Source organism: Bipolaris oryzae (genome assembly GCF_000523455.1).
Source record: "Bipolaris oryzae ATCC 44560 unplaced genomic scaffold scaffold_116, whole genome shotgun sequence".
NCBI lineage: Eukaryota > Fungi > Ascomycota > Dothideomycetes > Pleosporales > Pleosporaceae > Bipolaris > Bipolaris oryzae.
The window spans coordinates 67,802-90,792 of NW_006911392.1; the positions used below are offsets into that span (position 1 = coordinate 67,802).

Consider the following 22,991-nt stretch of genomic DNA (forward strand, 5'->3'; position numbering starts at 1 on the left):
TACATACCCTGGCTTTGATCATCTTTTGCGACTGGGATTTGAGTTTGGTGACGTGCGCAAGTGCCATCTCCTTAGGCCCGCTCCCAGAATAGTAGCAACCAACTCAACTTGACCACTCGTTCACTCTGCAGAGCAATCATTGGATCATTGCGACATGTTGACGGAAACGAGGGCCATGAGTTCAGAAGCGTCTAGACTGCGTGGATTGTGGCTTTCATGTGATGGGGGCTGGGTGTGAGAGAGAGCAAAGTGAACAAGTGTCGCCTCTCCCTTTGCACTCGGGCGGCTAGCTCCCTTTGCTCGTAGATCCAATTCGGGACAGCCCACCTCCTCGATTCTGCAGCACTGCGACTCTGGTCCATCGACCTTTTCTTCTTTGCGCCTCTTATGCCCTCATTCTGCGTGGGCCTTTCTTCTCATCGTACGGCCCAACGGCCACTTTAATTCGATTGCCTTTCCTCGAGTCCACCTGCTTGCGTACGGCTGCACCGAGCGGTCGTGCAGCTCCTGTGGTACCGACTACTCGTTGAATCCCCCCCAATTCGTATTTGAAGCCACGGGTCCCTTTCAGTCTTCCTACGCTACCCAGCGACGATATCCTTCATCAATCATAGACCGGAAAGCCGCTCCCTACAATGGCGTCAACCGCCCACACAACGGGTGCTGATGCGCAAGCCGAAGAGCTTCGCAGGAGAAATGTAGCAACAAGACAAGATGCCTCCGCGCCGCCAACGATACAAGTGCCGGACAAGGAGAAGTCAAAGGATAAGGTATGGCATCCTGTACATGTGGCATTACGGCTGCCTGCAAAATGACGGCCGCCGAGTCCCTTGCTAACTTAGCCACAGCCTTTCAGCATCATCTCGCTACTTGACGAGTATGAGGTTATCTGGGCTCCTCTGATATTTACTTTCTTCGCCTTCTTCACGCGCATGTACAAGATTGGTCTATCACCGATCGTGACATGGGACGAGGCCCAGTAAGCACATCTACTATCACGTATGCGAACCAGGTTCTGACCACAGGCAGCTTTGGCAAGTTCGGGTCACACTACCTCAAGCGCGAGTTCTATTTCGATGTCCACCCCCCGCTCGGCAAAATGCTTGTTGGTCTATCTGGATACCTTGCAGGATACAATGGCTCGTTTGAATTCAAGTCGGGAGAGAAATACCCCGAGGAACTCGACTACACCTTTATGCGCCTCTTCAACTCGGCTTTTGGCGCTGTCTGTATTCCGCTGGCATACTTCACCGCGAGGGAATTGAACTTCCGCAGGCCGACTGTATGGTTCATCACACTGGCTGTTCTTTGCGAGAACTCGTATACTACAATCAGTCGCTTCATTCTTCTCGACTCGATGCTTCTCTGCTTTACCTTCACAACCGTCTTCTGCTGGTCCAAGTTTCACCGCCTGCGCAACGATCCCTTCTCTCCAGAATGGGGTCTATGGCTCATGTTGACTGGTGTTTCAATCGGATGTGTGTGCAGTGTCAAGTGGGTTGGCTTCTTTGTCACCGCCTTAGTAGGACTGTACACGGCTGAAGATCTCTGGCACAAGTTTGGCGACCTCAAGATGCCCAAGGTATGTAATATGACCATTTGCTGTATAATCACGCTGATGTTCCCAGGTTGAACTTGCCATGCACCTTGCTTTCCGAGTTTTCAGTCTTATACTCATTCCGCTCGCCGTCTACATGTTCTCCTTCTACCTTCACTTCATTATCCTCGAAAACAGCGGACCCGGTGACGCCCAGATGAGCTCCCTCTTCCAGGCAAATTTGAGAGGAACCCAGGTTGGCAAGGATAGCCCGTTGGAGATCGCGTATGGCTCTCGTGCCACCCTGAAGAACATGGGATACGGTGGTGGACTGCTGCACTCTCACGTTCAGACGTATCCTGAGGGCTCTGGGCAACAACAGATTACTTGCTACCACCACAAGGACGCCAACAACGACTGGTTCTTCTATCCCAACCGCCACGAGGTCCCATACCAGCCGGACGAAGAGCTCCGATTCCCCGGCAATGGCGATGTCATCCGTCTTATCCACGCTCAGACCGGCCGTAACCTCCACTCGCATCAAGTCGCAGCTCCTGTTACTAAGAGTGACTGGGAGGTTTCTTGCTACGGCAACACGACTGTTGGAGATACCAAGGACCACTGGGTTGTTGAGGTAGTCCGCGACGCTTCTTCCAGGGATCACTCGAGGCTCCGCACGCTCACCACGGCCTTCCGTCTCAGACACAAGGATCTCGGCTGTTACCTCCGCGCTGGCAACGTCAACTTGCCCCAGTGGGGATTCAAACAAATTGAGACAACTTGCACGAAACAGAACAGCCCGCGTGATGTCTACACACACTGGAACATTGAAAGCCATACGAACGAAAGACTGCCGCCAGGTAACCCCGGCGACTACAAATCCCCTTTCCTACAGGACTTTATCCATCTCAACGTTGCCATGATGACGTCGAACAATGCACTGGTTCCTGACCCTGATAAGCAAGACGACCTTGCATCTAGTTTTTGGCAATGGCCCATTCTCCACGTTGGTCTTCGCATGTGCGGTTGGAATGATGACAGTAAGTGTGGACATGTTCTCTTCCTATTGGTAATTCACTAACATGGCAATAGTCGTCAAGTACTTTTTGCTCGGTAATCCAGCGATTTACTGGGGCAGCACTGCTTCGCTGGGCATCTTTGTTCTGATTGTATTCTTCTACCTGGTGCGATGGCAACGCGGATACGACGACCTCAAGCAGTGGGAGATTGACCAGATTCACTATGCGGGCATATACCCGATTATCGGCTGGTTCTTGCACTATGTGCCGTTTGTGGCCATGGGCCGTGTGACGTACGTGCACCACTACTACCCGGCGCTGTGGTTTGCCATTCTGGTCATGGGCTTCTGCCTCGACTTTAGCACGAGGAAGCTGCCCAAGCAGGTGCAGTGGGGCATCTTCACGGCGTTGTACGTGCTTGTGATTGGCCTGTACTGGTTCTTCCGCGCCATCTCGTTTGGTATGGTGGGCCCTAGCAGCCAGTGGAGGCATCTCAAGTGGCTCGACAGCTGGAAGGTTACGGACTAAGATGGATTTTGGGGCGTTTCAAGGATCTGCTCTGAGAAGGAAGGAGTATTTGGGGGAGGATAAGGAAAAGGCAAGGATGAGGTTATGGGTTTAGTGGGAATGGGTTTGATAGGAACGTTTCCAGGGCAAGATTCATGTACAATAATCCTTTGTGTGGAGACTGAACCTCTCTCTTTTTTTACATTCTGATAGGTTTTTGAAACGTTTTTGTGCTGGGACGGTCGGTATCTACTAGCAATGGTAGTGGAATGGGTGGAAAAGGTACTTTCTTCTTCGAAGGAATAGATACGTGTTTTATTAGACGCTTTCTAGAAATAAAGACATAAAGGCATCATGGCATTGACATGTCTAGTATGATCTAAAACTCAAGAAGATTTATTCAAATCAGACATAATGCAATGCTCCAATGCTCAGGCCAATGCTACTTGTTTCCCTTGCTTGACCACATGTCTAATGCCACTCTTTTGAATCTCAAACTCGATGCCGCGTCCCAACGAAGGCGGGGCCCAAGGCGCAAACACAAGCTTGAACCAGCGTCGCCACTTGGAAATGTGACGCTCTTCGTCGGCCCACTCATCCTGGCCATTGACCGTGTGGATAAGCGGTCTGCTTGCAAACACGGGTTGCTTCTTAAGCGCGATGCGGCATGAAATTTGGTTTGTCCAGACGAGGCCGAGTGAAGGTGTCTTTTGGACATGCAGTTGCTCGTAGGGCGAGTCGCCCCAGCCGGTGAACCAGGCTTGTTGGTGGTCAAGGCTTAGTGGGTCTGGCGAGAGAAGGAGGGCTTGGTCTTGTTGCGAGGGTAGTGGAGGCACAGCATCGTTGGTCTGGCTGCCAGTGGAAGTGGTGCGGGTAGCGGTGCTCTGACTATTCGAAGATGTGGTACGTGAAGCAGCAGTCGGTGCTTTGGTGAAGCGATCGGCAACTTGGTTTGCTACGACAATGGCAATGCCCTCTGTACGCGCAAGCTCTCTCAGCAAGGCGCCTAGCTGGGCGAGCTGCGTGCCACGCCGTGCCATGGATGCAGCAGCATTTCCCCCGCCTTGCTTGTCAAACTCGGCGCGGTAGTTTGCCGCGACAGAGTCGAGTATTACAAGGCCTACGTCATGCTTCTTGATAGCAACGGGCAGTTGGTAGCGCAGAATATGCTCCTGTGACTCGAGGTCGGGGGTTTGTATGCTGAGGATGCGTGACAGCGAAGGTTTTTCAGCATCAGCGAGGGAGACTAGGGCGGGGTGGGTGGACAATAGTTGGGCAAGGCGGGTGGTAGACAAGACAGCTTCGGTAGAGATGTAGACTGCCGACTTTGCGAAGCCGTGGGGCGGCTTGAGCTGAGAGGCCAAGAGGAGGGTCAGAAGCAGCTGTGTCTTGCCGGCACCGCTAGGAAAGCGGTTAGTTCAACGACTATGGAGCGACGGGGGTGGTGGATGGGCAGGACAAACCTCTCACCCGTCACTTCTACCAGGTACCCACGCGGGATGCCGCCGCCGAGGGCAGCATCGAGCTCGTCATCAAGGGTGCTGATGCAAGCCCAGTCGTGCTTGGGAGTGGGGGTAGGTTCCTCTGGCCCGAAGCCAAGCTGACGGTGCAGGGCAGTAACCACGGCATCTGCGAGCTTCCTCAGTTCGCCGGTGGGCACCTGGGCGCGTTTGGCGATAGTGGGCGCGTCGAGGGTGAGGACGTCATTGGTGGTGATGAGAGCCTTGTCGAGCGAGGGCAGCAGATGGGAGAATGGGGTGGCATCAAAGTCCGGCAGCACGTGCAGCAGATCCGTCATGGGCCTAGTGTCATTGCAGAGTGAAGGAGAGAAGTACTACTATGTATGTAGAGTAGCATGTAATAGTATTTCCGATTCCGATTCCGATTTCCCATGAACATGACATACGCCACAGCCCAGCCACAGCCACAGCCATTTCCCCCCGCCTCTCCACGCCTTGGCGTCGCGTGCATCAGCCACATCTCCCCCGCCACAGCCCACCAAGAGCTCCCATGACGACGATGGGAGAAACCTGGGGAAAAGGCGGCATCATGTGCTCTATAGCTGCCTCGCCCCAAGTCTCTCCATCGGTGGCCAAGTCGCCGTCATCCCTCAGACATACCCGCTCGATAAGTGGCCCCATCTGTGCATGCTTGGGTTTGGTTGCTGTGTGGAAGCTCCCCAGCCTGCCGCCGATACTTCCACTCGTCCGTGGCTCTATGACCTGATTGCCTACAGGCCCACTAGTCCTCCTCGGGATAACAGCCTTACGCGCATGCCGTATCCTCACGACCGAGTCTCTCTCTGCCTCGCTCCATTTGCTCTTCTGGCCCGCGGCTGATCTTTTCCGGCTTTTTATCCCTCATCGCCTTGCGCCTGGGGACCCAAGTCCACCGGCTCGCCCACACCTGCCTAGTAAGTCGTTGCACAAGAGCATCACATTGACTGCCCCAGCTCATCAGGACTCGACACATCTGGACAAACCTCCATACTCTTTTGGCCCCCTGTCTAGGCCGGGTTGGCGCCACCAGGTAAGTCTCGGGTCATTCACTCCTCCCGTCTGCCCCTAAGCGGGTCACGTACCGAGTCGGCGGTCGGCTGCTTGGGCTGGCTGCTTGTATCCTCTTGCCCTGGGCTGCATAGCCTTTCACATGCCCAGTTGCCAAGTGGATCCCGACCTAGTGCTCTTTTTCTCCGTCCGTCCTGGCTTTTATAATAAGAGCTTCCTGCCCATGCTCATGCACCGCGACACTCTTGACAAGTCCGGAGTACCCATGCCAGCCTACTGTTTTCAAGACTGCCACTACTTCTATCGCAGTGCCTTGCGGCATCTCAACATTGCCACCTCCATCTCTCCTCTCTACGCCTAACTGACTCTTCTCGCCATGGCAGTTCGTAAATTTACCCAGCCTTCGTCTCTAGAGGATACTCTCCAAAAAGCATCCAACATGTCTAAAGAGGAAGCAACCGCAACTCGTTCGGAGGAATCCGCAAGGAACAGCACACAGTCCTACCCAGCTGAAGCACAAGCTCCGTTAGCAAACCACACCAACCCAAACTCGAGGCCAGGCATCACCTTTGCCCATCAGGATAGTCTTCCCAAACTTCCCATCCCAGAGATCGACAGCTCATGCAAAAAATATCTTGCCGCCCTCAAGCCTCTCCAGACACCAAAAGAGTACAACGATACTGTGCATGCGGTAGAGGACTTTTTGAAATCCGATGGCCCCGTGCTGCAGGAAAAGTTGAAGAGGTATGCTAGTGGAAAAGCCAACTACATTGAGCAGTTTTGTAAGCACTCTCAGTCTTGGTCAATGTTGTCATGCATGCGCTGACTACCACCAGGGTACGACTCGTATCTGAATTTCGACAACCCAGTCGTACTCAATCTGAACCCATTCTTCTTACTGGAAGATGACCCTACCCCGGCTCGCAACAACCAGGTCACTCGTGCAGCTTCACTGGTCGTCTCGGCACTTGCGTTCGTTCGAGCCGTCCGTCGAGAGGAGCTACCTCCTGACACCGTCCATGGACAGCCTCTTTGCATGTACCAGTACTCGCGTTTGTTCGGCACAGCCAGGATACCAACTGAACATGGATGCCAAATCGGCCAGGACCCAACTTCGAAACACATCGTCGTCATGTGCCACGGCCAAATTTACTGGTTCGATGTCATGGACGACAACCACGACTTGATCATGACAGAAAAGGATATCGCCCTTAATCTTCAGGTGATTGTTGACGATGCGCAAGAAGTGCCGATCCAAGAGGCTGCCAAGGGCGCCATAGGCGTGCTAAGTACAGAAAACAGAAAGGTGTGGGCTGGTCTGCGTGACGTATTGCACAGGGAAGAAGGCTCAAACAATTCCGATTGTTTGAACATTGTTGATTCTGCACTGTTTGTGCTCTGTCTCGACTACACTGAGCCTCAGACTGGCGCTGACCTTTGCATGAACATGCTCTGTGGTACAAGCAAGATTGAGCGCGGAGTTCAGGTCGGAACATGCACGAACCGTTGGTACGACAAACTGCAGATCATTGTCTGCAAGAACGGAAGCGCAGGTATCAACTTTGAGCACACTGGCGTTGATGGCCATACCGTCCTTCGATTCGCTTCCGATGTATACACTGATACAATTCTCCGCTTCGCCAGAACCATCAACGGTAGCGCACCCAGTCTGTGGGCTTCGTCAAGTCCCGACCCCGCGAAGCGTGACCCTGAGAGCTTTGGCGATGTTCAAACTACGCCTCATAAGCTTGAGTGGGACATGGTTCCTGAGCTGGGTACGGCTCTGCGTTTCGCCGAGACACGCCTAGCAGACCTTATCCAGCAGAATGAGTTTGCTACCCTCGAATTCCCTCACTACGGAAAGAATTTTATGACCTCGATGGGCTTCTCACCTGATGCTTTCGTCCAGATGGCCTTCCAGGCTGCTTACTACGGCTTGTATGGAAGGATCGAGTGTGTATACGAGCCTGCCATGACTAAGATCTACTACCATGGACGAACGGAAGCCATTCGATCTGTCACAGAAGAGTCGGTCGAGTTTCTAAAGACATTCTGGGGCGAAAACCCAGCGGCCCAAAAGATTGATGCACTTCGTAAAGCCTGCCAAAAGCACACGGAGAATACCAAGATTTGTTCAAAGGCCCAGGGACCGGACAGGCATCTGTATGCGCTGTATTGCATATGGCAGCGCGCCATCGATGAGTCTCAAGACGTGGCCAGCAGCGATGGGTGGGACTCGACGCGACCATCTAGCCCCGACGCTTCAGGTGTTGCTTCACCCAATCGTAATTCGACACATTCAGATAACGGATCCATTTCCAGCTCGCCACCTCCTTCCCCAGTGCAGCACTCGATGCCCGCACTATTCGCAGATGCTGGCTGGGATAAGATCAATACGACAATTCTCTCCACTTCGAATTGTGGAAACCCGTCTCTCCGTCAATTCGGTTTCGGTCCTACTTCCGCTGAGGGCTTCGGTATTGGTTACATCATCAAAGACGGCAGCATTTCCATTTGTGCATCCTCCAAGCACCGACAGACGAGCCGCTTTATCGATGCGCTGGAATCTTACTTTTTGGAGATCCGCAAGCTACTACGACAAATCAAACGCCGTGGTACTTCTACTGACAAGACGGCCACACGCGCACGTGAGGCAGAAGACAGGCCATTGGCTACCCGCCTCAAGAGCAGAGGAAGGATCATCCTCGGCGACGGAGCCAAGCAACAGACGCCCTCAGAAAGCGTAGCAGATGACGAAGAAGACGATGGTCTAGGTGGATGTAGGACCCCCCCTTCCCCTCCTTCCCTTTCCCTTGGCGATTCCTCAAGTGTCGAATCTTCTTCTTCTGCTTCTTCTTTTCCACATATGCACCTTCCGCCGACTCCGCCTCACTCTCCGCCGTTCAAGCCCATGACGGCGGTCTTGTCGAGCTCACAGAAGAAGCCGATAGCTGTTTTCAAGACGGTGCGAGCGAGGCAGGGGACGCAGGGAGCGTCTGCAGCAAAGAAGAAGCCGATTTTCTATTCTTCTTGATTTGTTCTTTCTCTTTGATTTCGAGATTCCTGCGATTTAGCGATTTGATTTGTCCTGCAAGATTTGTGCACAAGACTTCATTACTTCACGTATTCTTTATCGCCCCCACCCAAACGCAGATTTCCTTTTTCAAAGATTTCATTATACTGATAATTGCTCTTCTTGTGCATAGATGGCTTCTTCGACGCGGGTATGCTCCGTCAGGCGCTCAATGCCAACCGAGCACAAGTCGAACCCGTCGAGCGCGACGTGATACGCAGGAACATTGGGAGAAGATTGAGACTGGCCGAGTACTAGAGGGTGTTGGAAGTGGAGCACAATATACTGAGCAGATAGTAGACGGATGAGAAATACAGTATGTTGAAGTCGTATACCAGATAATTGTATATCTGTACATAATGGTTTCATATATGTGAATGTCGTTTGACGAACGAGGAATATTCTCTAGAGTTGAAAGCATTGGTCTGATCTACATACTTTTAATCTAGCTCATGCCAGACATCAATACATTCTCCAAGTTCTCTTGTTCAGTGTTCTTTCGTGACCTCGAAATTCAAACGAGCCTTGTCTCACCAAGTTTGCTCGCAGTACGCTTTCCCTCTTCATTTCCTTTTAAGGAAATAAGTGTTGGTATGACCGAACGTCGGGGGAGATGGCACAATGAGGCACATTGTGTATGATTTACCCACTTGTGCTCAACCGCTGGGATAAGCAACATTCATACTCTCCGAGAAGTAGGCCAAACATTTCAATCAACAAGATTAAATTCGGGGGGTTTTTTTTTCTCTCGTAAATATGTACATAACCCACCAAAATTTTCATATCCATATTCACATCTACACATTAATCCCTACTTCACTATGAGCCAGCCGTCTGTAAAAAGACGCCTAGGCCTTGCTAAACCCAAGCTCATACAGATAACCCAGCACCAAGCGTCCGTGCTGAAGCACATGGTTCGGATCCATATGTTCCATGGTATCGTTCGGAGTATGAATATACGGATTGCGGTACCGAAAGTCCGACTCGAAGACGAACGAGGCAGGGTATCCACTGCGCATGGCAGACCCGTGATCGGAGCACGCGTAGCCGCACGTGCTGTTGACATAGGTGATGTCGGTGTACTAGATAGATTACATCAATATCATGTATCCTTTTTCTCCCCTTCCATTTACAAGAAGGATAAGTAAGTTCTCAGGGGGAGGGGGAGTCGTAAGGGAATGAGGAAACAAGGAAATATGGAAAAGAAGAAGAAAAAAAGAGGGAGAAAACTCACCTCACCAATAACCCCCACCAAATACCGATTCAACACGGCATCCGTAAAATCCGTAATCAAGCCAAAACTCTCGGGCTTGCCTGCATTCAGCGTCCCCTTTGTATACCCCACCATATCCTGCTGCAGCATCGCCCAGATATCCCTGCCCGCATTCTTATACTGCGTGAAGATGTCTTGACTGCCACGGAGACCGCCTTCCTCAGCGGCATACCAGTGGAATTCAATCGTGTTCTCGAGTAAAGGCGAGGAGCCGGCGAATGCGGAGTCGGTGAGCAAAACGCGTAGGGCTTCGAGGAGAAGCATGGAACCGCTGCCGTCGTCATCGACGCCCGGGGCGCGGCCGGTGAGGCGGTTGGCTGAGTTGATGGAGTCGAGGTGGGCGCCTACGACGACGGTGCGGTTGGAGCGGCCTTGGATGCGGGCAATGATTGAGTTTTGGGGCCAGAGGGAGTGGGGAAAGGCAGAGGCGCTGACGCCGGGTTTGTTGGCTGCTTTGACGACGGCTTGGACTTGGGCGAGGAGCCACTGGGCGGCGTCGGCACCGGATTGGGTCTCCGAGAAGCGTGTATGGAAGGTGGAGTATTGCTCGAGGTTTTTCTTGATGTTGGCCCAGCTGAGCGAGGGGAAGAGGCGTTTGATGTTGGCGCTGTATTGAAAGGTGGTTGGGTAGGCGGCCGCGCGTGTGACGGCTATGGGTTCCGCGAATGAGTCGGTGATGTCGAAGAAGTGGCTTCCGCAGCCGCCGCCCTAAAGGTATCGTCAGTAAAAAGAATAGAGGAATTGTAGTAAAGAATGATGTTGGCGTAGGGAGAAAGGGAGGGATAATGGAAAAGTGTGCTCAACACCACAAACTCACAGTAGCAATATCCCACCTCTCATCCTCAGTAATCTGGCGCGTCTCCCCCGGCGCAACTTCAATCGTGATACTCCTCGCTGCATTGCTAACTCGCTCCGGCCCCTTGGCCAACGCAGCAGTAGCGCAAACAGTTGCGAGAAGACTAAGCGACTTCATCTTTCCTTCTCTTCTCTTCCTTTGAAACCTTGATCAAGAAACGTCAGCCTTTGTGGGAACCAAGGGCGAAAAAGAGGAGAGAATAGAGGAAGAAGTGAAGTAACGAAACCAAAGAAAGAAATCAGTTGCAAACAAACAAATCACATCCAATATATATACTATATTACCCTTCCCCCCCCCCTCTCGCACTACCTTCACCCCCACCACATCCCCGTTCATAATCCCCACTCCGCCCAGTTTCCTTACCCAAACAAACCCAGGATACCTACATTTACTTTTTTAGCAGCCCGCATGACACCGAACATAGCTTCAACCAGCCATCCCCCCGAACCAATAAAGGTGGTGGGCGGGGGGGTAGATCCAGGATTAACCCGCCAAGCCCAAGTCTTGGGGCACCGCATATCCATCTTGTCGCTTTCCTAATCGGGGATAGCGGGTTGTGACGCATGCGCACCGCAAGAGGCAGGTCTGTTGTACAAAAAAAGGGGATGCGAGCGAAAGTATATTGGCTTTGCTGACGGGAAGGAGAGGAAAAGAGAAGGTGGATGGGGAAGGAAGGAAGGAAGCTTCAACTGAGTGATTAAGAGGTAATAAGTCCAAGGGGGGGGGCGTTATTATAATATGGACTTTTCGGCTTGATCTTTCCTCGTGCTACCTTTTTTTAATGCTGTGATATAATAAGTAAGACTACCTGGGGGCTGTTTCTCAACGTAATAAGTTTCAAACATGATATTCTTTTCTAGAGTGTGGTAACAAAAAACTTTCGTGGAGACAAGAAAATGTACAAAACAATAAAAAAACAACCTTTCTCTTTCATCAGCAAACTCCCGCGCTACATGCAAATGAATAAAAGTGGGTATAAGTGACAAAAGACTATCCGTCTATACATCTTGACGCAATATAAATGCCACCAAACCTGCGCTATGCTAAACCACACCTGGTTCTGGGGCCCGACAAGGTGGACAATAAACAGAAACGACACGAGCGGTCCATCTGTTCGCGAAAGTTGGTTCTGTGGCCCTGCTCCTACTACCTCCGGCCCTGTGTCACTTAGTTAGTAACTTTAGAATCAAGTTTGTTTGGAGGGAAGCTGACGTACTAAGACGCTTGCGCCTCCTCCAACAGCGGCTCGCTGTTTTCCGAGCCAGCCTTTGGGTGCTTCGCTGCGTCTTTGCAGGATAACCGTATTGCTCAGCAGTCGCTGGTTCATGTCGTACCACATCGACTTGACCAGCGCGTTCTCGCGCCGGAGGTTCTCGACTTCTTGCTGAAGTTCGGCCTGTTTCTGTCAGTCTTTTTGCATGTGAGGAAAAGTGGCTGGGTGCCTACCGAGCCCCTTTCTGCTGTCTCTGCCTTGGCCATTTCGAGTTGCACTCGTAATGACTCGTTCATATCGAGCTGGTCTTGGAGGTCCTGTTATATAAGTCAGCTTTGATCCTTTATGCATTGCAAGAAAGGGAAAGAAAAAATATCGCCAAGACAAGCGTACTCGGGGAGCTAGGCCAGGGACAAACTTGCCACATAGTCGTTGAGAATCTGATCTATGCAGTACTCGTCCTCGCACATTGCTGGCAGCTTGCTCATCTCTGGCAATACTGGCAGCGCCATGCGATCCCGACTAGTTTGTCCCGTGCCCGCCGTCGAATTGGACTTCTCCAAGGGCGACTTGCTCTTTCCGGCGTAGCTGTTATACGGCGAGTCTGGTTGCACCAGAGTAGCAGCAGTCAACGACGGCTCAAGCTGATATCGCTTCATGGTCATGACAGCCACGTCAAAGGCAGAAGAAGAAGATTTTGTATGGGAAATCTGCTTGTTACTTACTTTTTTCGCCTTGTCTAGGGCTGCTTCCGATGAGAGGACAGTTTCGGCGATCTCTGAACTCGTTGCGTCCAGGACTCTGGGCTGTGTTTCTGGAGGTGCCTTGACAACTGACTCTATCATTTCGCGCATCTGTTGTATTGTCTCGACCCTCTTGAGTTCAAGCAGTTCTGGCGGGAGGTTGTCCCGGTCGAGCAAAGCTGCTCGCAAGAGACCTGACTTTTCTGCATTTGCAAGTTCCAGCTCGCGTAGTCTGTCGTTAGTTCGCTCTTGCAGCACCAGCAGACGTTCATGCTCCTTTTGCATGCTTGCCGCCCGTACATCGTCATCAATGTCAGCTTCTACAAAGAAGTCAGTATGATCTGTTCGTGCACATGTGTCACGTGACCTACTCCTATTCAGCTCGTTGCGGAGTTCTGCCATTTGGAGATCCTGTTCCCGCAGCCGGCGACGAAGCTCCTCGAGTTCTGACTGGGCTGTTTGAAGCTTTTCGTTTTGTTCCAAAAAGGGCCTGTTTGAGACACTGTTTAGCTTGGTGAAAAGTGAAATCATAGGGGGCAGCCTTACTTTTGACTTGTCTCATCCTTCTCCGCCATCATATCCGACCGTAGACCTAGGTTCTCCTGCATTTGCTTGAGTGTCTCACTTTCCAGCGACTTCAAACGGGCAGTGAGAATGTCGACTCGTTGTTGCAAGGCAATAGCGTCTGCGCTGATGCGTCCTTCAGATGTGGGCTTCACTTCGGGTTCTTGTGAGTTTTCATCTTGCGAGAGCTCATCTTCTAGACTATCGCCTTGGTTTGCATGGTTTGCTGATTCTAGCTCTCGTATCCGTTCCTCGAGCTCTTGCTTGGCATCCTCAGCCTTGTATTGTAACTCACGTGTCTGCTCGAGTTGTTTCATGAGCATCAGGTTCTCATGCTCGACCCGAGTTCGCTTCCCCTTTTCTTCGAAGATGGCTTGCTCGCCATTTGCCAGTGTCTGGCCGTTTTCCTTGATGATGTTTTGTAGAACCTCGATTCTCTCCTCGACATTTTCCAGTTGTGCTAGCCTTTCGCGTGCTTGCTGGTGGTCCTCGCGTAGGGCCTCTAGTTGCTTCGTCTCTTTTGTTAGGGATTCAATCTTCTTCTTAAGATTTTCATTTGCTTTTGCCTTTTGGCTCAATTCGTCACGCTCGGCCTTGACGACTTGCAGTTGGTCGCGCAGTTCTTGCTTTGACCCTTCCTCGGCCTGCAACCGGTCGAGGCGGCGTTTCTGACTGTCCATGATCTCCCTGGCGCTGGCCAGATCCTGCTCCAGCTGATCAATGTATTGGCGGTCACGCAACAAGTCATTGCGCAGGTTTTCGACATCGTCCGACTCTTCTCGCTGGGCCTGGCCGGCGCGGACATCGAGGTAGGCACTTGCTTCGGCGACATCTTCCTCGAGCTTGGCGATGCGCTCTCGTGAGGCCTTTAGTTCCTCAGTTAGCTTCACAACCTGCGCCTTCAATGCCTGGCGGTCCTTGTTAGCCTCGAACAACTGTGCCTCTTGTTCGAGTTCGTTGCCTGCGACGGATGGTTGGCCCGAGGCTGCACGTGTGGGTGATCGATAGCCGGGGAGGATGGGGTCTGAAGTCAGTTCTGCATCAACGCCGAGTTCTGACATGCGCTGGTCCAAGGCCTGCATTTCCTGGATGGCTTCTGCAATGGTTTCGGCCGTCTTGGTGCCGAGTTTGGGCATGACCTGCAGCATGCGCTGGTTGCTGCGGGGTGAAAAGCAGGCAGCGAGCAGGACGGCCATTGTGAGTTTGGCGACGAGCATGGTTGATCCATCACGAGCGCCTGTCTTCAGGTCTGGTATCATGCGTTTTGTGAGGACGGGCAACTGCTCGCACTCTTCGCGGATATATGTTGACGTGGTGCGCTCGATGTGCTTGAGATTCTGCCATCGTGGGATCCAATTGTCCGATTGGCGACGGTGGTTTTCTTCGAAGTTAGGTAGGGACTCGTTGAAGTAGTCGGCATCGATATCGTTGAGGATCTGCCAGAGAATCTGGCCATCCTCGAGTTGGCTCAGTGTCGTGATTCTAAAGGGCAGGTCGAAGGTATTGACCTGCGAGCAGGGGGAAAAAAATGATGTCAGCTGCCTATACTCGGGAAATAGGTAGAGTCGAGAGCGGGCTTGGAACATACCCAGTCCAGGAGGGCCTTGAGCAGCTCGGGCTTGAAGTCGTCCATGGTTGGGGCAGTCGCGGGGCTTGCCAACCCGCGTGGGTGTCTAGGGGGATCAATGGATCAATGGCGATGGCGATGGCGATGGAGGCAGAGTCGAGCGTGGCCGGCGGGCATGTCGAGGCGGACGGGCAGTTTGCAGTGACTTGTAGACGGCGCTGCTCCACCACGCACAGGCTTGTTCCCGGCTCAGGACGTGTCGACGCGTTGAGGGTGAGGTTGGATGTGTTGCCAACGCTAGGCCGGAATACAGCACACACTTGCGCGGGGCCGCGCTTCACCGCTGTGCCGTGCTCGGATCGCGACAATGAGGGCACTGACTTCGTCGACGATGGCCTGTCCTAGCCGTTAGTCTAGAGTTGCACCTCGCACTGCTTCCATAAGACACATGACGCGCATGTCACGGCCGAAGGCGTCGCTTTGCCACGACTCGCACGTCCCCGAGTGAGGCCAGCCATGGCGGGGAAGGGGCCGCTGCAGGGCTCCACCGCCCTGTCCGCCCGCCCTACTTTATCGTCGAGGCGATATGGGATGAGAGAGAGACACGCCTGGGTGACTGTGTAGTATGTGAAGGTAAGTGTGCACGTGGGCATGTGTGTATACCGTATGCACGTCTACACCTACGTGCAGTGACTACTATTTGCTTTTACATGCAGCAATACCATGGCCAACGGCCCAAGTACATCACTTTCATATACTGCCCCATCCAACACCATCACCACCTTTGCCCAACGCCAACCCAAAAACGCCCAATATTCAAACCCAAAGCCCATAAAACTCGTCCCTCATGCAATCTGTCATTCCTCCGCCCACTGCTCACTGCCCAACTACTCCTTGTTGTGCTGCGTGGTAACGATGCCGTCCTCCTCAATCTCGCACTTGTACACACTGCTCAGCGTAGACACCAGCTCCAGCGCAGATGCAGGGGCCGTGGCCGCGAATCCCTTGATGATATTGTACTCATATGTAATCTCACCTACACGCCATCGTCAGCAGCAGACTCAACGTACCGATAGCCCATTCCGGTGCCTAAGCACATAAACCTCAGCATCCCCACTTACCCTTTGCCTTTCGAATAGCCTCCTTGCTCTGCTCCACAATCTCGTCCGGCGTGTCGTTGGGCCAACTGATGATGACGCTTCGCTGCGGCGCAAGCCCCATGGCTACTGTCGCAAACAGCGCAACGAGTGGGATAAAAGCAGTGCGCATCGTCTAGCAGTCAAGTCTTCGGATCTGCGCGGGTTGCTGTTGCGTGCGGAAATCTATCGCTGGGAGCTGTGATATTCAGGCGACGTATATCGTTGTCGGACACCACAAGGGTCAAGTGCCGGTACAGGACTGTGTCGGTACAGGAGGTAGAAGCGCTGTGTGCAAAGTGTTTGAGTGTGAGTGTATGTAGGCTAGGGGTAACAAGGAAGGTGTTCAGGCTGTCTTGGAGAGGCTCCTGCTAGAAGCGGAAGGCCGAGTGTCACGTCATGGCGTCTTCCCAATCCAAGCGCTGGAACACTTCTTTGCCCCTCGTCATTTCACCGCCACCCAACCAACCATTCTGCCTCTCTCCCTCTCTATCACCGAAGCACCGTGGTGGCACTCATTCTTTCACCCTTTTCCCCGCCTTTACACCCATGCACAGTATAGCCATCTTACCACCATCATCACCACAGCATTAGTATCATCATCACATCATGACCAATCACAAAACAAAGGAAAAAAAAGGCCAAGGGCAATTATACATGATTGTGTTGATTCCATTGTCTACTCGAGACTTGCCACCTAGCTCCAGGCTCACGACAAGTGGCCATTGCATCCTCTCCTGTACCCGAAAAACGCCGCCGACGTGGCGACCATGCTCGTGCCCGTGCTACCAAAGTGCTCATGCTCAACGTTTCTTTTAGTTGCACCAAGGTGCCGTCTTCATATCGACAGTCCATGCAACCAAAGCAACGATGGAATGGGGTAAGGGGAAAGCGAAGGGATAGAATACAAGCCATCCGAAGGAAAAGGAAAAGGGAAAGCAAAGTAAAGCAAAAACACATACCCCAGTGTAACTTGTGTTCCATGCGCCAGAGTATGCCAGTGGATGCCTACGCTCCGTGATGATGATCGTGTAGCCGTAGTGTACAAGACCAATCTGTCAAATACAATGAGCGTCTTGACGAAGGAGCACAAAACGCTCCAACCCAGACCCTCGCAGACAAGATTGGTCGATAGAAGGAAACTTTTTCAATCCGCCACATGACTGAACCCCGACATCAATCCAATAGAATGATGACCATGCTGCTGAATCATGTGCCGAGGCGTTTTGAATGCTTTTTGGCCGTACCATGGTTCGTCAAGTCATAAGGTCGTCCAATGTCTTCCTCTCGTCCTAGAACCACTGACCGTGACCACCGTTGGCTTGTGCCACACCGTACGGCTGCGGCTGTTGCTGCGGCTGCGGCTGCTGCTGCTGGTAGCCTTGGTTGCTGTTGTTGTTGTGGACAGCGTTGTGCATGTGGTGTGGAACCGAAGCGTTGCTCAAGCGGTGTGGCTGGCGATGCGGCTGCGGGGAGAGAATGCTTGGGCCGTAGTTGGTGCTGGACGTGTACATGGGCGCTTGGTACTGAGGGCCATATGCAGAGCTGGGCTCTGAAGGGCCCTGTGCAGTACCAGGAGATGCATGTCCAGAAGAAGTACGGCCTGCGTACGCGGCAAGACGGCTCTCACGCTCAGCAACCTTACTCATGATGCGGCGGCCGTATGGAGTCTGCCGAATGGACGGGAGAATAGGACGCATAGCCTCAATGAGGTGGACGCACAGTTCTGCGGGCGCAAATTCGAGTGCAGTCTGTATAACGTAGTTGCCGTACGAGTCGCGCATGAGCTGCTCAAGTTGCTCAACATCAAGCAGCTCCTCAATCATCATACCCTTGACATGCGGCTCAGCACAGCGAATGCACTTTTCAATGACATTGGAGCTAAACTTTTGCTTGGATAGCTCGCAAATCTTGCCCTGGAAACCCTGACACATGGGCGTCGTGAAGGAGGCGTCGTTGAGGTCCAAGATGTACTGAACAACATAGTTGCCAAAAGGATCCTGGACCAAATGAAAGCTGTGCGCCGTAATCTTGCGAATGAGGTCGACTTTCTGGAAGCCAGAGGCATGGTCAATGCAACGCTGCAGGACGCAGCAGCCGTGGCGGTGGGTGCCAACAGTGATACAGTGTTCGCCTACAGCATCGAAGATGAACTGTGCATCTGGAGACTTGAGGTGGTTGAGGCATTTCTGTATAACGTGGTTACCGTTAAGATCTTGAATGAGATCAACAACCTGTCCAGACAAAGCGCGAATGATCATTTGTGTCTGATCGTCGGTCGAGATGAACTCAATCATCTTCTGCAATGCACGAGTGCCGTGTTGGTTAAACGCAATCTGAACCATGGCAGGAGCAGCGTTGCGCACAAGAGTGTTGCGCTGCTCGTCGTTGCAAAACTCCAACAGCTTCTGGCAGAGGTAGTTGCCAAAGGGATCTGTCATGAGCTCAACGACATGGGGGGCAGTCTCGTCAAAGATGATCTGGATGTTTTCCGCGTTGCGCTCCTCGAGCTTCTTCTGCAGAAAGCGGCATCCGTGCTGGTCCTTGCACAAGCTGTAGATTTCCTGGCGCGGCATAGTCTTCAGGTCGTAGTTCATGTACTTGTTCGCATCATTTTGCAGACGACGGCTCTGGATGACGCGAGCCTGGCTGTCTTGAACGCGGCCTCCTGGTCCGTAAGTAGCATAAGGATTGTACTGCGGGCCACTGCCATACATGCCGTTGGGGGTGTACGTAGACGGTCCACCATACTGGGGCCCAGGTCCCGATGCCGGACCAAGGTTGAGGTTGTTCATGGCGCCGTTGAGCATCGATACGCCATAGCCATAATAGCCAGGGTTTGCAGCTGCAGCGCCAGAGTACTGCGACATTGCTGGCGGGCCGACGTTTGCTGAAGCGCCACTATTGGGAGCAGCTGAAGCGACAGAAGGGCCGAACGGGGCGGCACTTGCGTGGATACTAGGCTGGTATTCAGATTCGCGGCTGGCCATGGATAAGTCACGGCTGTTGCGATTCGAGATGGCATTTTGCGGAATACGGCCAAGGCTAGCGTTGTGGTTGTGAAAGTGCTGCTGGGCATGAGATGTGAAACCAATACTATTCGTTCCATTCATGCCAGCGCTGTTCTTCAAGGTCGGAACATCGTTGGTTGAGTAGGACTGAGTTAGCTTCGGCATAGCATTGGTGGGGCTAGCGAAACTGAACTCGACGGAGCGACGGTTGTTGGTCAAGTTTTTCTTAGGCGTCGTGTCAACGTTGCCGTTGCCGTTGGATCGAGCAGACTCATATTCGTCAACTTGAGGAGCTTTGCGGAATGTGTTAGCAGGAAGTGACTGTTGAGCCTGACGATGACGGTAACCATTCCAGGCTGGAAACTGGGCGTCCGGGCTAGGGGGCTGGGAAAGGGCCAAATCAAGCGCAGCAGAAGACGCGGAAAGCTTCGTACCATTACCTGCGCCGTCGCGGCGAACCAAGACCGGAAAATCGTCTTTGGTGTTGCCCATCTGAAGAAAGCCATTGCGATCTTGGGAAGCATTAGTCCTGTCATCTTGCCCGAACAGAAAACCAGCAGTGTCAATATGACCCAAGACAGAGGAAAGGTCTGGAAGGTCTGGACGATTGCCGTAATCCATTCTCGTCACAGGCATAGACATGCGGTTGTTCCTGTTTGATTGTGTCAGTGGGAGTTGGGAGGTAAAGGTGAGCTGTAGAGTTGAGCTTACTTGCGGGCCGCTGGACTCAATGGGGTGAAGTCGTCGTTTTCAAAGTCGTCGTGGTCCTCCTCAGAGTTGCGGCGAGAACCTGGCATGGAATGAGACGAATAGTTGATGTCGTGGCCGCTGCCTTTGATGTTTGGAGGGGGAGAGGTGGCTTGGGAGTTGGCGCGGCTACTACGAGTGATCATACCTGGTGTGATGCTAGACATGCTAAACCGATTTGGGCGCGACAGCGCAGATGGAAAGCCATTGCTTTCACTGTATTCCGGCGGCGTAGTGGGCTGGCTATGGGCCGGCCCGCCGTACTGGGCGTCGTTGGAGAAGCGATTGGTATCAGCTTCGCCGTGCTGGGCTTGCAGGTTGAGCAGCTCCATTTCGGCGTCAAACCGCCGTTTGGCTTCTTTGAGGTACTCGTGTTCGATTCTTTTCCTCTCGAGCTAGTCGGTTGTCAGCCGGTCAGGCGAAGGCAGAAGCACGTTTGTCGCAAGGCAACAGCGTCGCTCTGAGCCTAGGACTGTTGAAAGTAAAGGCAGGCAAGAACAGAGATAGCAGAGAGATGGAGAAAAAAACAAGTCGTGTGCGACAAAAGAGACGTATAGTGGTGGCGCTAGCAGGGCTAGCTTGTGAGGGTTTGTTTATGAGAGAGAAAGACAAGGTGAAGGCGTTTATCACATGTTACATCGTGGGGGATTACCGGTGCAAACGAACTTAGCGGATGTAACCACCCAGCCGGGTCCAGGGAAATGAAAGAAGAGTGTGAAGTGAGAGGCAGCAAAAGGCTCGGTGAAGTCGACTTACCACTTGGAGCTTATGATAGGTCTGTCAGGATTGGTCGTTAGCCCCAACTCTTCTTTACCACACATTTACACGACTGAAAAAGCATGCACACCAAACACCAAATCACTGCTGCGGCTTGAGCCCAAATCTATGCGCGCTGGTTGTGGCTGCCGCGCAACTTGAACATGCGAGGCGCCCTTGAGCGCCAGCACCAGCTCCCTCATTCCCCCTCCCTCCCCCCCTCTCACCCATACTTGTACGAGAATGTCGACATACCGCAGTTGTAAATTCGGTCGGCTCTGCCGCCTGCCTACGTTGCTGGCCGATTGGGGACAATGGCGTGCTCAGGGTCGGGATGTTGTTGGTGGTGAAGCGGCGATGCAGGGTCGCGCGGCCGTCGCCATTCTGAGCGGCGCGATTCAAGGAAAAGAAGGACGAGTCTTCGCGCGGAGACCTGAGGCCGCTGGCTCCGCCGATGCCTTGGTAGGCCATGCTGAGTAGAAAACTAGAAATACACTGGCAGGCAGGTCAGCGCTCAGGTCGTGGGAGCTGGTGTGGGGGTTTGGCGGGCGGTGTGATGTTGGGGTTGGGAGAGCCGCGGCAGCAGCCCCCTCGCCCCTTGGAGTAGTCAGACGGAGAGGCAGCAGACATACATGATAATTCGTACACAGGGCAAATGCCCTTGGAGGCCTGAAGCGAGGCGCTGGAGGAGAGGGGACAGACAGTACAGAGGTCAGACGGATACGGTGTTGGAGGATCGGAACGTAGGGTAGGCAGGGACGGAAGTCGCTGTAGTGCGGGTCGCGGCAGCACAGCAGCACAGCAGCAGCAGCAGCAGCAGCGCGCACTCGACGGCCTATGCACGTAGCGAGTCGTGGCTGAGGGCAGGCTTGGAGCGTCTGGAAGTATTGGCCAACGGTTCAGACTTGAAGCGCCGAAAGGGCAAGTCGACAAGCAAGCACATGTGGAGCGTCGGTGGGCTTCGCAGGTCAAGCAAGGTCAAGGTCAAGGTCAGGGTCCATCAGGGGACAGTGTGGCGCGCAGCTAGTGCTGGATGGGATTCCGCATACGTTGCGCTTCTGCTGCTGCTGGATGCGTCCTGTGCCCGGTAGACGTCTGGGACCCTCCGGTTCCCGCAAACCCTGTGCATGCACCAGAGTCGCCCCGTGAGTTAAGTACTTGTTAGATGCTTGGATACTCAGCAGTAGTCTATTAGTAGCATCCCGCGCCAGAAACTCAGGCGTGGCTGGCTTGCTTGCTTGCTTGGGGGGAGTGGCCGCCGCCTCTGATGCCAACCACGACGACCCGTCTTTTTGCACTGCAACCAACCCACCCCCAACCTCCAACCCCCAACCCCTAACCACCAACCACCAACCACCAACGGGACACACGGCGGCGGCGGCGGGCCTTTGGGCGGCGGATCAGGGTGGCAGCCATTTGTGCTTGGGCTCTCGGGTTGATGGCCACAGCCTCGCCATTGTTTGCCCACGGCCCACCCCGACGTCGATATGCGCGGCAAACGTGCTTCTGATTGCTGCCCTCTGCCTCGAGCGAGTTCCAGGCCCCTGGCGTGGGATGATGGTGCCGGCGGGTGGTGGGCGTTGGGTGCCCTCACGTCATCTGGCAGCTCGTAGCCAGCCGGACCGCCCATACAATCCGCGCAATGAGGGGCAGTGCAGCCTCCACACACTCTCCAAGCCCAGGCGGGGCACCCGTCGCCTCAGTCACGAATGCAGATGCATGCCGCCCTCGAACGGGATGAGATGTCGTGCACGATTAGTAGTGTCTAGTAGCAGTAGACTGACTGACTGACTGACTGACTGACTGACGGAGGGGAGGGGGGCCTGAGAGCTGTGTCTTGCTAGTATAGTAGTACTTCAGGGCTGCCCGGCGTAGTGTACATACACAGTACATGCTCACGTACATAGACACACAGCACACATGTATGTACACAAATACATTTGCAGATCCCTGGCGTCGGCCGGCTGCTGACTTGGACCTCGGCCAGCCAGTGTACATAATAACGTACACATAGCTATCTGCATTGGTATCTTGCTCCTCATTGCGACAATGTCGATCTTCTTTGACAAGAGGCGCCCCGCCGTCCAGCACAGCCGATGCAGATGCGGTAAGGCGGGCTTGACCGCTTGCGCTCGCGTTTCAAGTCTGAGGGCCAGGCATTTTCCCCGCACGCCTTGCATACCCCAATCACAATGGGATACTCTCGAATCCGTGGCACCGGCTAAAAGCACCCCGAAGCCATGTGCCCATCGCCATCATCATCATCACAGTGGTAATGCTGCATTCGAGGGGAAGAGAGGGAGCGAGAGACGGTCGCATACGGCATCAAGACGACAAACGGGGACTGGGGAGAGGTTCTGGTCGAGTGGCTCGTAGCCGAGTCGAGCAAGTAACGTCCATCCCTCCGTGGCGCAAATCCCTGTGTGCCGCAATCGGCCAATCAGCTCGCTTAAATCACGGACTTCTTCCTAAAACTTGGGAG

The 22,991-nt window shown here is 53.4% G+C and overlaps 9 protein-coding genes across 9 annotated transcripts; 3 read left to right on the forward strand and 6 right to left on the reverse strand.

Moving 5' to 3' along the window:
- Positions 1 to 635: 635 nt before the first annotated feature.
- Positions 636 to 3,084, forward strand: COCMIDRAFT_7273 (glycosyltransferase family 39 protein; the record flags this gene model as incomplete). The annotated part of the gene is made up of 5 exons (XM_007691999.1): positions 636 to 770; positions 849 to 979; positions 1,030 to 1,582; positions 1,629 to 2,577; positions 2,630 to 3,084. The coding sequence occupies 5 exons, from the start codon at positions 636 to 638 to the stop codon at positions 3,082 to 3,084; spliced, it is 2,223 nt and encodes a 740-aa protein (XP_007690189.1).
- A 1,773-nt stretch (positions 3,085 to 4,857) lies between these two features.
- Positions 4,858 to 5,160, reverse strand: COCMIDRAFT_101233 (uncharacterized protein; the record flags this gene model as incomplete). Its single annotated transcript, XM_007692016.1, has 1 exon — positions 4,858 to 5,160. A coding segment is annotated over one exon (303 nt), but the record flags the coding sequence as incomplete, so codon positions are not given.
- Positions 5,161 to 5,419: 259 nt separating this feature from the next.
- Positions 5,420 to 5,631, forward strand: COCMIDRAFT_101227 (uncharacterized protein; the record flags this gene model as incomplete). Its single annotated transcript, XM_007692017.1, has 2 exons — positions 5,420 to 5,476; positions 5,524 to 5,631. Coding segments are annotated over 2 exons (165 nt in total), but the record flags the coding sequence as incomplete, so codon positions are not given.
- Positions 5,632 to 5,946: 315 nt separating this feature from the next.
- COCMIDRAFT_101237 (uncharacterized protein) lies at positions 5,947 to 8,901 on the forward strand (the record flags this gene model as incomplete). Its single annotated transcript, XM_007692018.1, has 3 exons — positions 5,947 to 6,352; positions 6,407 to 8,350; positions 8,777 to 8,901. 3 exons carry the CDS (start codon positions 5,947 to 5,949, stop codon positions 8,899 to 8,901), a joined length of 2,475 nt encoding a protein of 824 aa, XP_007690208.1.
- Positions 8,902 to 9,491: 590 nt separating this feature from the next.
- Positions 9,492 to 10,889, reverse strand: COCMIDRAFT_101281 (uncharacterized protein; the record flags this gene model as incomplete). The annotated part of the gene is made up of 3 exons (XM_007692019.1): positions 9,492 to 9,725; positions 9,878 to 10,624; positions 10,734 to 10,889. The coding sequence occupies 3 exons, from the start codon at positions 10,887 to 10,889 to the stop codon at positions 9,492 to 9,494; spliced, it is 1,137 nt and encodes a 378-aa protein (XP_007690209.1).
- Positions 10,890 to 11,958: 1,069 nt separating this feature from the next.
- Positions 11,959 to 12,150, reverse strand: COCMIDRAFT_101253 (uncharacterized protein; the record flags this gene model as incomplete). The annotated part of the gene is made up of 1 exon (XM_007692020.1): positions 11,959 to 12,150. A coding segment is annotated over one exon (192 nt), but the record flags the coding sequence as incomplete, so codon positions are not given.
- A 3,596-nt stretch (positions 12,151 to 15,746) lies between these two features.
- COCMIDRAFT_101245 (uncharacterized protein) lies at positions 15,747 to 16,128 on the reverse strand (the record flags this gene model as incomplete). The annotated part of the gene is made up of 2 exons (XM_007692021.1): positions 15,747 to 15,895; positions 15,981 to 16,128. 2 exons carry the CDS (start codon positions 16,126 to 16,128, stop codon positions 15,747 to 15,749), a joined length of 297 nt encoding a protein of 98 aa, XP_007690211.1.
- A 1,159-nt stretch (positions 16,129 to 17,287) lies between these two features.
- COCMIDRAFT_101236 (uncharacterized protein) lies at positions 17,288 to 20,980 on the reverse strand (the record flags this gene model as incomplete). Its single annotated transcript, XM_007692022.1, has 4 exons — positions 17,288 to 19,658; positions 19,718 to 20,148; positions 20,510 to 20,530; positions 20,765 to 20,980. The coding sequence occupies 4 exons, from the start codon at positions 20,978 to 20,980 to the stop codon at positions 17,288 to 17,290; spliced, it is 3,039 nt and encodes a 1,012-aa protein (XP_007690212.1).
- A 1,232-nt stretch (positions 20,981 to 22,212) lies between these two features.
- COCMIDRAFT_38773 (uncharacterized protein) lies at positions 22,213 to 22,689 on the reverse strand (the record flags this gene model as incomplete). The annotated part of the gene is made up of 2 exons (XM_007692007.1): positions 22,213 to 22,304; positions 22,518 to 22,689. The coding sequence occupies 2 exons, from the start codon at positions 22,687 to 22,689 to the stop codon at positions 22,213 to 22,215; spliced, it is 264 nt and encodes an 87-aa protein (XP_007690197.1).
- Positions 22,690 to 22,991: the final 302 nt, after the last annotated feature.